The sequence below is a fragment of the Antechinus flavipes genome, chromosome 2 (genome assembly GCF_016432865.1).
Source record: "Antechinus flavipes isolate AdamAnt ecotype Samford, QLD, Australia chromosome 2, AdamAnt_v2, whole genome shotgun sequence".
Taxonomy (NCBI): Eukaryota; Metazoa; Chordata; class Mammalia; order Dasyuromorphia; family Dasyuridae; genus Antechinus; species Antechinus flavipes.
Window position 1 is genome coordinate 348,271,707 of NC_067399.1, and position 13,441 is coordinate 348,285,147.

General features: G+C 33.1%; 1 gene segment (V, D, J or C); it reads right to left on the reverse strand.

Annotated features, from left to right (window-relative positions):
* Nucleotides 1-2,079: 2,079 nt before the first annotated feature.
* LOC127549736 (immunoglobulin heavy variable 3-7-like) lies at nt 2,080-4,707 on the reverse strand. The segment is given in 2 exon segments: nt 2,080-3,963; nt 4,048-4,707. Coding segments are annotated over 2 exon segments (429 nt in total).
* Nucleotides 4,708-13,441: the final 8,734 nt, after the last annotated feature.

The following is a 13,441-nucleotide window of genomic DNA, read 5'->3' on the forward strand; positions in this document are numbered from 1 at the left end:
TTTTAAATCAGTAGAAAAGTTCTTTTATGTATTGAGATATGTGTTGCAATACAATATATACAAAAGAAATAGGAATAATATTGCTTTCAGGGTTGTCTTTTTAGTTATCCATGTAAATTTTTTCTTTTTTTTATTTTAATAGCTTTTTATTTACAAATTATATTCATGGATAATTTTACAGCATTGACAATTGCCAAACCTTTTGTTCCAATTTTTCTCCTCTTTCCCCTTCCCCCTCCCCTAGATGACAGGATGACCAATACATGTTAAATATATTAGAGTATAAATTAAATACAAAATTAGGTACACATGTCCAAACCATTATTTTGCTGTACAAAAAGAATCGGACTCCAAAATATTATACAGTTAGCCTATGAAGGAAATCAAAAAATGCAGGTGGGCAAAAATAAGGGATTGGGAATTTGATGTAATGGTTCTTAGTCATCTCCCAGAGTTCTTTCGCTGGATGTAGCTGGTATAGTTCATTACTGCTCCATTAGAACTGATTTGGTTCATCTCATTGCTAAAGATGGCTAGGTCCATCAGAATTGATCATCATATAGTAATTGTTGTTGAAGTATATAATAATCTACTGGTCCTGCTCATTTCACTCAGCATCAGTTCGTGTAAGTCTCTCCAGGTCTTTCTGAAATCATCCTGTTGGTCGTTTCTTACCGAACAATAATATCCCATATTATTCATATACCACAGAAATATTATTGCTGTATGAAATGATGAGGAGAATGCTTTTAGAAAAAATTTGAAGTCCTCTATAAATTCAAGCAAAGCAAAATGCATTATGCCCAAAGTAATAGCAATGTTGTGGGATAATCTGATGTAAATGACTTTGCTATTCTCAGCAATACAATGATCCATGACTACACTGAAGGACTTAAAGATGAAAAATGTTATCCATATCCAAAGAAAGAATTGATTGTGTCTGAATAGAGACTGAAGCATACATTTTTGTTTTTCTTGGTTTTTCTTGAGGGTTTTTTTTGAGGGGAAGGAGCATATCTATGTTTTTTTTTTTTTTTTTGCAACATGACTTTTATGGAAATGTTTTCCATAATGTCAGATGGACCTTCTCAATGGAAGCAAGGTGAAATGAAGGGAGAGAATGTGGAACTCAAAGTTTTTTAAACAAATGTCAAAAATTATTTTAGCTCTAACGGGTAAAAATAAAAATACTAAATAAAAAAAATCTTTCCACCCTACTTCCAATTTTTTTCTGGACATGAATTTGTTTGCTTTCTTTAAATTCACAGCTTGTCAAACTTTGATTTTTGTCTGACAATTTTTGCCATAGATCCATTTAATTTTTTTTTTAAGTAAAGGCATCACACTTAGCCAGTTTAAGAGACTGTTAGAGCTTATGTTCTCTTAATGTGAGGAAATCTACAAATTGTGGCTAGATTGAGACATTAAACATTCAGGATGTGTGGTCATTCATCATGAACTCATGTCTTCTTTCTGTGGATTTTAAAATGATTTGACTGCTCATTCTCTTTTTTTCCTTTCTAACACTGCCCACCTTTTGTAGGCACAGATGGCCAAATATGTTGGTTTCCTTACTTCTAAATTACTCCCATCATTGTCATTTTCTTCAGTTGCTGTTCTTTTTCTCTCCTCATTTGCTATTTCCTTTCCTACTCTTAAGATATTCTTAGGTCTCTTCCTTCCATATAATAAATACTAGTAGATTTTATGATTCTAAGAGAACCTATAATCTTACATTTCTCCTCCATTCCCTACTCCATATTAATTGTACACAATTTTCCAAATCCATGTTAAAAATAATTAATGGACATCATATTTCTAGATATCACATACAAACTTGTCATACCTATTAGAAGAAGAGAGCAAAATAAAAATAGCAGTAATTCACTGTACCATTTTTGAAAGACACTGCACCAAAATGAAAATTATGACATAACTTCAAAATGTCTGATTAAAGCAAAAAATGTAGTTAGAAGTAGGAAAATAAGGGTCAGCTATTAAGGAATCACCACATGTCCATAGAAGATTTGTTAAATAATAGTTGTTTACTATTAAAAAGCAAAGGTTCACAACCAAAAATAAGTTACTCAGCAAAATATTTTAATCATACAGAGGAAAAATGGATTTTTACCAGAAAAGAATCAAGTATGGCTAATGAAAAGACCAGTATTAGTAGAAATTTTGAACTACTTATATTGACAGCAAGATTGAACTGAAAAGATAAGCATGTGTAATACTGAAGGGACTTTGTGATATTAAATAAATATATTCTAATATGGAGAGAAGTGTTAGGATTCTTACAAAGTGATGTCAGTTGTCTAATTTTAGCATTGTGCTTAGCAGTTCTCTAGTTCAGAGTTCATATCTTTCACAACTTTAAGAGTTCACACATTAGCATTAGAGATTCACAAGTCAGTATTCAGTCAGGAGATTCACAAGTCACAGCTCCCACAAACCCATTCCCAGAGGAGGAGTCAATCATTGAATTCACACCTCTAAAAGAGCATATAAAAGGACAAGCCTCAGCCGAGAGTCAGTGGAGGAGATCGAGAAAGCAGATGCTGGGGATTTGGAAGAAGAGAGGCTGAAGCTGGAAGAGGCAAAAGGACTAGCAAAAGGAGCTCTTGGAACTAAGGAGAGAGATAAGCCTCTAAGAAAACTAACCTGGCTATTTTGAAGGAGACAGTAAAGGATTTGGATTTTAACTCTAGCTGCATTTGAGGTGATTATATCTTTGAACTGAAACTAAAGTTGCCTCCAGAAGCTCCCCAAGAAATCTGCTCCTGGAGGACGATCATATTTTAGAAAAGAAGAACATTACAGAGAAGAATTCTAGTATCTTCTAAAATCAGAGAGTAAGTCAAATAAGACAAAGGGTTAACAGGAAGTTTTATTTTGGGATAATTTTAGGTAAGAGCTGAAAAAATCCAAGAGGAACAAATGGCAGAGATATAGAAAATTCCAGCTAGTCAAAACACATGGAGATGGAATCTCTTGTGAAAGGAGCAAAAAGGAGGTTGGTGTCACTGTATTGCTGAATATGTGGAAGAAAGGAACATAGGATGAAATAAAAAATCTTTTCCAAGAAGTGGCCATGGCTATGAAAGATTTAAAAGACAAATAGGATTTTATATTTTATCCTGGAGGTAATTTATGGAATAATGTGGAATTTGATGGAGATGGTTAGACTTGTGCTTTTGAAAGATAATTCTGATAACTGAATTTAGAACAGACTATAGTGAAGAGAGTACTGAGGGAGGGACAACCATCAGATGCATAATAATCCTGATGATGCCTACTTCAGTGTAGTTGCAGCAGTTGAGCAGAGAAAGAGAGTTTAAAAAATAGTGATGAAAGCAGAAATATAGGACATAGCTACTGATTAAATGTGGGGAGAAGATGGGTGTGAGAGTGAGGCACTGAAAATGACAACTAGTTAGTGGGAAAAGTTGCTTTCTCCGGGGATAGAGGAAAAAACAACATATGCCATAAATAGAAATGGCTCAGTTTCACTTCACACCAGTTTCTGGATGTAGAAATTCTGTACTCTGTGCATCATGAGCTCTCATGAGGACAACTTTTACTGGCCTTGCTGGCATGTTACTTCCTGGCAGGGGAAATTTCTGTCTAGCCTCATATTATTTTTCCTCACTGTGTCTCCTGCACAGTAATATATAGCTGTGTCCTGAGTACTAAGGGAATTCATCTGTAGATGTAGCATGCTGTTGCCATCATCTCGGGAGATGGTGAATCGACCTTTCACAGAGTCTGGATAGTATGTACTACTTCCATCTGTGTGAATGCTTGCAACCCATTCTAGTCCCTTCCCTGGAGCCTGGCGGACCCATTCCATCCAGTAGCTACCGAAGGTAAATCCAGAAGCCTTGCAGGAGAGACGCAGAGATCCTCCAGGCTGAACCACATCTCCCCCAGATTCTACCAACTGCACATCACACTGGACACCTGAAACACAGAGACATTACATTAAAGTCAATAGTCACATTAAGTTACTACTTCATATTGTCCCTGCCCTCTCCATCAAACTACCTTGGAAAAAAGTCAGAAGGAAAATCCAATTCAGCCTCAGTTTCATGGTGTGTTTCTAGGTTAGTCCTCTGCATAGGACACAAACAGCTTGAGCTTGTGCTCCAGAGATACAGGGCACTGCTTTTCATTCCAGTAGGGAGGGACCCAATTTGCATGTCTTATTCTATTCAAAATGGGGAAAGTCTTCCTCCCAGTAAGAAGTCTGTTTCCTGAACTTCAGAACCAAAAGTCTCCTAGATCTGGTCCTAAAACTCTGGGAAACATTGGTGACACTGACACACCGGAACAGAAGGTTATGACTTAATGTTAATCAGCCCACATTATTTCAACAATTAGATCACATGTGTTCTGTTAATAATAAATTTCTAATCAATCTTAGTCACATTTCTATTTGTCAAAGCTCCTCAATCATCCTCTATTTCCAATGATCAACAGATTCAATCTGTTTTATGAATCACTTTTTTCTTGTGGTCTATTGTCCTGATCTTTGCATCTCTTTTGCTTTTTGAGTCTGCTTTATGTTTCATTTTACATTGAATAACATTTCATCTAAATAATGTAGCCACAGTCTCAGGTATACTCCCTCACTGCAATGATCATAGCAGCTCATATTCTTTATTTCACTCTTCTAAAGTCACAGCACATGTTAAAAAAATTGCAAGTCTCCTGCAATAAATACCTTGTCCTCAGAGGGATATATCCTATTTGATGGGATAGAGAAACTTTATCCTCTCTGACACTAATCTAATAGTCTAATTTATGAAGCAAGTATGACTTAGATCTCTATGACATGAATCTCAATTCAAGTATCATTCTCATTAACCTGCTGCACATTTAATTGTATACTCAGGAACATTTTTCCATTCTCAAGAAAGTAGAACTTTTTTTTCTTTTTCTTTCTCTTTTTTTTATTCCTGAAGAAGGATTTCTAATTTCTGGACTTTATGCATTTATAGATCTAGATGTAGAGGTGTTTTGTAAATCATTATTATTTTCAGGGTCTCAAATCATTGGGGGTAAAAAATTCATCAATTCCTCTTTTGGCCACCTTAATAACTATGGAATCTTCATCATAAAGAAAGGAGTTTCTGAGGTACCACTACACACTTCACAGATTGGCTAAGATGGTTGGGGAAAAACAATGATAAATGTTTGAGAGAATGAAGGAAAACTGGGACCCTAATATATCATTGTGAACTGATCTAATCTTTCCAGAGAACAATTTGGAATTATGCCTAAAGGACTAGCATACTTTTTGATCCAGCAGTGTCTCTATTGGGTCTGTATGCCAAGGAAATCATAAAAGTAGGAAAAGGACCTATATGTGCAAAAATGTTGATAGCAGCCTTTTTTGTAGTGGCAAGGAACTGGAACCTGAATATAGATGCCCATCGGTTGGTGAATATCTGAATAAGTCAATGTATATGAATATAATGGAATATATGATTGTTCTGTAAAAAATGATCTGCAGGATCATTTTAGAAAGGCCTACTTGCATGAACTAATTCTATTTTGGAAAAGTGTGCCTCATTTATTAGTGAAACATTCACTTGATAACTTTTTAGTTTTGCTTTGAAATACTTGTGTCAACTGGTTTGGACCCATGACATGAACTCAGAAACTACCTAGATTTGTTGAACCTATCCTAGCTGTAAAAATGATTGGAAGGAGCAGGCTAAGAGAGAAGTGCTACATTGGAAATGATACCCCAGAAAAACTCTTTAAATTTCCTTCAATAGAAATTTATTCCTATATCTTCAATTATTCTTTCAATAAGGAATTTCTATCAAGAGAAATTTATATCAAAATCTGATCAGACATTCTTAGTCATGTGATCAGAAAGAGATGAAGACAGAGGAATTTCTATCATCTCTAGTTCTCTCCACTATTCCATTAGTGCTCAGATTTTCATATAAAGCACAATACATGAAAAGTAATTGATTTCATTTATCAACAACATCTAAACACTAAGGACTCTAACAAGGCAGCAAACTGATGACCTAATAGGAGAGAATGCTTACTATGCTAATCCTTAATATACTCACTCAAGACTCTCTCTCATATCAACAAGTCTTACAACAAAACTCACTTCTTCCCACTCCAGACTGTATAGTAGAGATCAAGAAAATCATATTTTTGCTCTTTGCAATATGGCAGCAGAGTGTCCTACAACAGTACTTATCTAGAAAACTAAGGAATAGAGCAAAATGTTGTAGAAAGCCAGAATGCATATGGCTCCACCAGGTCTGAAAGAAAAGGTCCTGGGCATCCACCTGAAGCCATTTTCACCCTTTAGATTTTTCATAGGTTGAGATTAAGGTCACTGAAACTTGAAGTGGCTGAGCTTTGACATCTTGTCATTACAGAATCTATCTTCAATGTGGAAGGAATTGGAAAGTAAGGGGTATGTGAATACAAAGGGAAGAGGAAAGATTGAAACTATCAAAGATCTCAATAAGAAGAAAACTCAAAGACCTTGAAGATAAGCAAATAAACCAACAAGGTAAATAAGAAAAGATAACCCTTATAATTGCTCAACAATTTTACACATTAAACACTTAAAATAAGACAATGGAAAATTCATAATTTGTTATGTAACAGAAGACTCCATAGATTCCCAAGCTCTCTTGAGAAGTGAAAGCATGGGTAGGTTCACTGCTTGGGAGAAAGGGTTTGCTTGTATTTTTACAGATAGAGAGGGATACAGATGGACAACGAATCAGATGGGTGCCAAAGGGCTGCATTCGCCTTGTCCATCAGAGAGAAAAGCAGAAAAACTTCAAAACAAAGGAGATTTAAGAAACATCTGACACCGAAAGAGCATGGCTGACAATGAGACTGTTAAAAGAACTTTAAAAAATCTTGGAATCATTGGATTTCCTAACACAAGATGAGACTGTTTTAGTTCTTGAAAAACCAGCAAGAATCATTGGATTCCTTGAGATGAAAAACTGTTGATGAGACTATTGTAGTACTTCAGAGCTTATAGGAACTATTGGATTCCTGGCACATGAACTAATGGACAATGGATTTCTTTTGGACTATTTCTAGGACTTATGGACATGTATAAATTTTTAGATTGATTCATGTTATTTGTTACATTACTACTAGCCTGTATTATATTGCTATGTGCTTATGTGTTTTATGTAATTGCAAGAATCATTGGATTTCTTGAGATGAAAAATTGTTGATGAGACTATTGAAGTACTTAAATTTTCATGTTGATTCATATTATTTGTTATATTACTACTAGCCTGTGTTATATTGCAATGTGCTTATGTAAATTATGTATAATGCCTCCCATATTGATGGATTTATGTATACCATGTATATCTGTTTCAGGTTCTTGCCCAAAAAATCAACAACTTAGCAGTTTGTAAAGATTCCAACATCACCACAGCAGAATGTTTCTTAATAGGGCATGAAAGAAATAAGAGTTGTGAAAGTTCAATTTATTTTTTGCCTAACAGACAAAATTGGCATCATAGAAAAACTCAGATCTAATGGGGCAAATCATGTCAATGATTAAAAGAAAGAATAAGTCTTGGGGAATCTCAAAATACAAAGGTGAAGAACTGTGTGGAAAAAGAACAAAATCAATAACATTAAAGAAACTCTATAGATCACTATAGAAGTTATATATTTTTCTCAGTCCAGATGCAAAAAGATGACCTTAAGGATTCTAATTCACCAGAAAACCTTAACAAGTCAAAATGAAATAAATAAGAGAAGTCTACACAATAAAATAAACTTCCCCTATGAAGACCATAGCATGGATGAGTTTAACCCATTAATATCCAAGGTGATAATCATTAATTATCTTTTGCTCCATCAAATGCTATTATATTGATTCTTTTAAAAAATAGTCAATATTGGTCCAGTAGATTTTGGATGGAATATATATGAGAAACACCAGTAAAAAAATCTCTGAAGTTTAGCAGAGATGACAAATTGAAAATAGTTTCTGCTTCAGGGCCTATGGAAAGATGAGCATATGTGCATTTTTGGTTGTAGAGGGCTGAAACTATTGGGTCAATGCACAGAGGTCAGGACTGCTGAGCACTTAAGGCTAACTACTGATTGGACAGTACTCTATGGGCATATGCTTGGAAAATGGTCCTTTCCACTATCTGTACTGACTCAATGATTGGTGTATAGAGGATTGTAGGAGGGATTAGGGGGTTGAGTAAGAGGAGCAAGGGACAGACTCTTGATGCTTGCAGAGATTCTCTTCCATCCCCTTCACTCCTATCCCTAAAGACCAAGAATAAAGACTGAATTTTGCTTATCCTGACTCTGGCTGATTCTGGCGTGTCCTGGGTGCTAGCGCGATCGTTACAGTTGGTGGAGCAAAGAATATGTGGAATTATCAAATAAAATGACTAGAATGACCATTGGGGTAGTTAGGTGGCTGAGGGGAAACACAGATAATCTTTCAAATCAGGAAGAAGTGGAAGGGTAAATAAGTTATGCCATTTAAATATTAGAGAACAATATAAGAAACAATATACATGATGAATACAGAAAAACATAAAAAGTTTACATGATATAATATAGAGTGAAATAATAAGCAGGATCAAGAAAAACGTAAGCTATATAATAATGTAAAAGAAAGAACAATAAACATAAAACAATCAGAAAAAAGTATCAAAAACACGCATTTTCCCAAGGAAGACTTCCTCACACCAAAGCCTTGAAGAAGTAAAAGGTTGATGAATATTGTACATTATATACATATTTTCAGAGATCTTTTCTATCTTGATTCTTAATTAGTTTCTTTTTATTTTCTTTAAAATATTACTTATGTCTGGTGATTCCATAAGTTGGACAGAAAGAGATATTGGAAGAAATTTTGAAGATAAACATAGTAATTTAAGTTTATTTTCTTTGAAAAAGAGAAAGAGGAAAAATGTGGTCATTTACTCCCCCAAGATCTCTTCCGTGTATTAGATATGAGACAAAAATTATTCTTGTGCATTCTCTTAAGACACTGGAGAAAGTTTCTATCAGTGGATTATATATCATTCAGAGACTTGACTTATCTTGTTTTGGGATCAATAAAGACCTTAATCCTGTTTTTGTTGCTTTTGCTCTGTCTGACTAAAGTGCAATGGTTTATTTTTTGACAAGTATCTGGATTCTTAGAAAACTGATTTTTTATTACTGTCATTAAAAGTAATGGAATGGTTTGTCTGTTTAAGTAAGCATAAGAATTTACCCAGGCATGTATTGTATTAGTCTGTCTTCAGAAATTGTGTCACACTCAATAGCAAGCATATATTTGCCAATTGTATGTTTATTTCCCTCACTGTGTCTCTGTCTTTTTAATCTATGTTTTTACCTGCTCCAGAAGAGCTGCACTTTCATAACTGCAGGGTGATTGAATTAACCAATAATGTGACCATAAATTCTCTTATGTGTTTCTCTTTGTAAGTGTGTATGTGTTTAACAAGTTAAGGAATTCCAATATCTATACGACTTTCTATAGACACAATTAGCATGAAAGAAAACTCATATTAAGGGGGAAAGCCCCTAGACTTTAATATGATTTTGTTGTTTTGGAATACATATGTCTATGATTTTGAGAATATATTTATTTTCATTTTATGAATGTGTGACAAAATTGGAGCATGTTTTTCTATTTTATCTGTACTTTTGTATATATGACAAATTACATTGGAATTTTATCAGGCAAATTTTTTATCCAAATCTAATTCTAATTAAAAAAAACAACAACCTTATCTATACCTAGTTGTTCTGAAGTATTTTTTTAAATTATTTTTTAAAGCTTTTTATTCCCAAAGCATATGCAGGGATAATTTTTCAACATCGATCCTTGCAAAACCTTGTGCTCCAAATTTTCCCCATTGCTCCCACCCCCTTCTTTAGATGGCAAGTAATCAATATATGTTAAACATGTTAAAATATATATGTTAAATATAGCATATATATATTTGTACAAGTATCATGCTGCATAAGAAAAATCAGATCAAAAAGGAAAAAAGTGAGAAAGAAAACAAAATGCAAGCAAACAATAACAAAAAGAGTGAAAATGCTATGTTGTGATCTACCCTTAGTTCCCACTTGTTGAAATTATAAATAAAATAGGAGTTTGTTTTATGAATCAAACAACAAAATAGAAAGATTATTGGTTGATTTAATTTTAAAAAGAGAGAAGAAAACTAAATCATTCATATTTATGATAAAATAAATAAAAACTGTGAATATAACATTAACAAAGATGGAATTAAAGCAATTATAAGAAGTTATTTTGTCCAATATTTGTCCAAGTTGTATGCCATTAAATTTGATAATTTAAGTAAAATGGAAGAATATTTACAAAAAAATAAAATTGTTCAAATCAGTAGAAGAGAATATGGAATATCTAAATAGAGATACTTTGAAAAAAAGAAATTGAGCAGGCCATAAATGAGCTACTTAAAGAAAAAAGTACCAGGACCAGGTAGATTTACGAATGAATTGTATCAACCATTTAAAGATCATCTAACTCCAATAGTAAATAAATTATTTTAATAATATACAAAAAAAGAATCTATCACGTTGCTTTTATGAAACATATCATTCTGAAATGTAAACAAGAGTAAAGCAAAGAAAAAAAAATAAAAAAATTAAGCACCACTTTCATAATTGAATATGGATGCAAAAATCCTGAATAAAATACTAACTAAAAGATGAAGACAATATGTAACAAAGATTAAACATTATGAGTAGATGAGATTCATACTTGGAATCTAGGGATGATTTAATATAAGGAAAGCTATCAACATAATCAATTATAAATAATTTTTTTAAAAAAAATCAGGATTATATAGAGAAAAAAGTTTTGATAATGTACAACATTCATTTCTATTAAAATATTTTCCTAAATTAATTTTTAAAGCATTTACCTAAGACCATCAGCAAACATTATTTGGAATGAGGCTAAACTAGATGTTTTTTAGTAAGATCAGGTATAAAGCAAGGATGACCACTCTCAGGAATATTATTCAACATTTTATTGCAAATCCTGGCAAAAGCAATAAGAGAAGAAAAAGAAAGATATTTGCAGAAGATATGATGATATCTTGAAAAATTCCCAAAACTCAACTAAAAAGTTAGATGAAACAATAATTTTAGAAAAATATGAAGTAAATCCACAAAAGTCATTGGCATTTCTATATATTACAACCAAAGCCCTAAAAGTAAAGCAAGTAAGTGACAGCCCATTCAAAATCACTTTAGGTATGAGGGATCAAGAATAATAAGATGGCATAGAAAATGCCATCTGCATCCAGAAAAAGAACTATGGAGACTGAAGGTAATTGAGAAAAACAATTTTTTAAAAGTTAGAATTGGGCAAACGGGAGATAATCAAAAGACATCAAGAATCAATTAAACAAATTCAAAAGATTTTAAAAATGGTAGAGAATGTAAAATGCCTCATGGGAAAAATAACTAACCTGTAAAATAGCACAAAGAGAATCATGGCCATATTCAGAAGGAGGACCTGGACAGTATCTTTCAAATAATTTTCTTTCTTCTTTCTTTCTTTCTTTTGTTCTTTCTTTCTATGTGTGTGTTGGTTTGTTTTTTAAAATATTTATTTTTAATACACATTGCTTTATGAATCATGTTGGGAGAGAAAAATCAGAACAAAAGGGAAAAACCATAGAAAAGGGGAAAAAACAGACCAAAAAGTGAACATAGTATGTATTGATTTACATTCAGTCTTCATAGTTCTTTTTCTGGATGCAGATGGCATTTTCTATACAAATTCTATTGGGATTGCCTTGGATCACTGAACTCCTGAGAAGAACTAAGATTTTCATAGTTGATCATTACACATTCTTGCTGTTTTTGTGTACAATGTATTCTTAGTTCTGCTTGTTTCATTCACTTTTCTAAAATCAGCCTGTTCATCATTTTTTATACAACAATAATATTCCATTACCTTCATGTACCACAACTTCCTTAGCCATCCCATTTATCAAGGAAAACTGCCTTGATATCCTGGAATCAGAGGACAAAATAGACATTGAAAGAATCTACTGATCACCCCAGAAAAGAGATCTGAAAAGAAAGATTCCAAAGGACATACTAACAAATTTTCAGAACAACCAAATTAAGAAAAAAAAATAAAAGTGATGAGAAAAAAATGATCTAAATATTAGGAAGTCACAATTAGGATCACACAGGATCTGGCAGCTGACACAATGAAGGACCAGAGGCTATGGAACTTAACATTTTGGAAGACAAAGGAGGTAGGATTACAAGCAAGGATCACCTACTCAGAGAAATAAGGCATAATATTTCAAGGAGTAAATGGCCATTCAATGAAATAGAAGAATTTTAAATTTTTATAAGAAGAAGATCAGAGCTAAATAAATAACTTGACCTCCAGTATCAAATCCCAATAGTATAAACAGGTAAAAAGGGAAAGAAAAACATAAGAGATTCAAGAGAGCTTAACTATTTACAATCCTGTATGAGAAAATGACACTTGTAATCCTTAATCATTGTATCACTAATAATCACAACTAGAAGGAATATACATAGAGAGTGAATTCTAAGGTGAATATGAAGAAATAACATAAAGATTAAGTGGTGAGAAAGAGGAGTACACTGGATGAAGAAGGAAGGAAGAGGGAAAATAGTATAAATTACTTCACATGAAGAGGTTAAAAAGAACCTGGTTGATGATCATCACTTGAACCTTACTCTTATGTGTATTAGCTCAATCAGTTGAACATAGAACTCTATCTTATTCAACAAGCAAATAAAAGGGGACAAAATTAAGGGATTGGGTCTGGGGACTGTTAGAAAAGAAGGAAGATAAAGGAAAAATACAGGAGCAAAACACTAATGAGGAGGAAAAGGGTAAAAGGAGAAAGAGGATAAAAGTAACCTAGTATTTGACAAAATCAAACACTATAGCTTTTGGGATAAGAACACACTATTTGACAAAAGTTGATGGAATAAATGGAGAACAATAGGATACAAACTAGGTATAGACCAATGCCTCACAAAATAGATTAAATTTTAAATGGGTGCATAAAGTAGACATAAAGAAGCAAATCAGAGGAGTGGAGAATCATCTACTTGACCGAACCATAGGAAAGGGAAAATTCTTGATCAAACAGGAGATAGTTACCTTTATGAGATACAAAATAGATAATTTTGATTATGTTAAATTACAAAGTATTGTCCAAACAAAACCAATTTATAAGATCAGAAGGAAAGCAGAAAGCTGAGAAACAATCCTTACAGCAAATATCTCTGACAAAGACCCACCCATTTCTCAAATATTTAGATAACTCAGTCAAATTTATAAGAATACAAGCCATCCCACAATAGATAAATGGTCAAAGTTTATGAACAGGCAGTTTTCAGATGA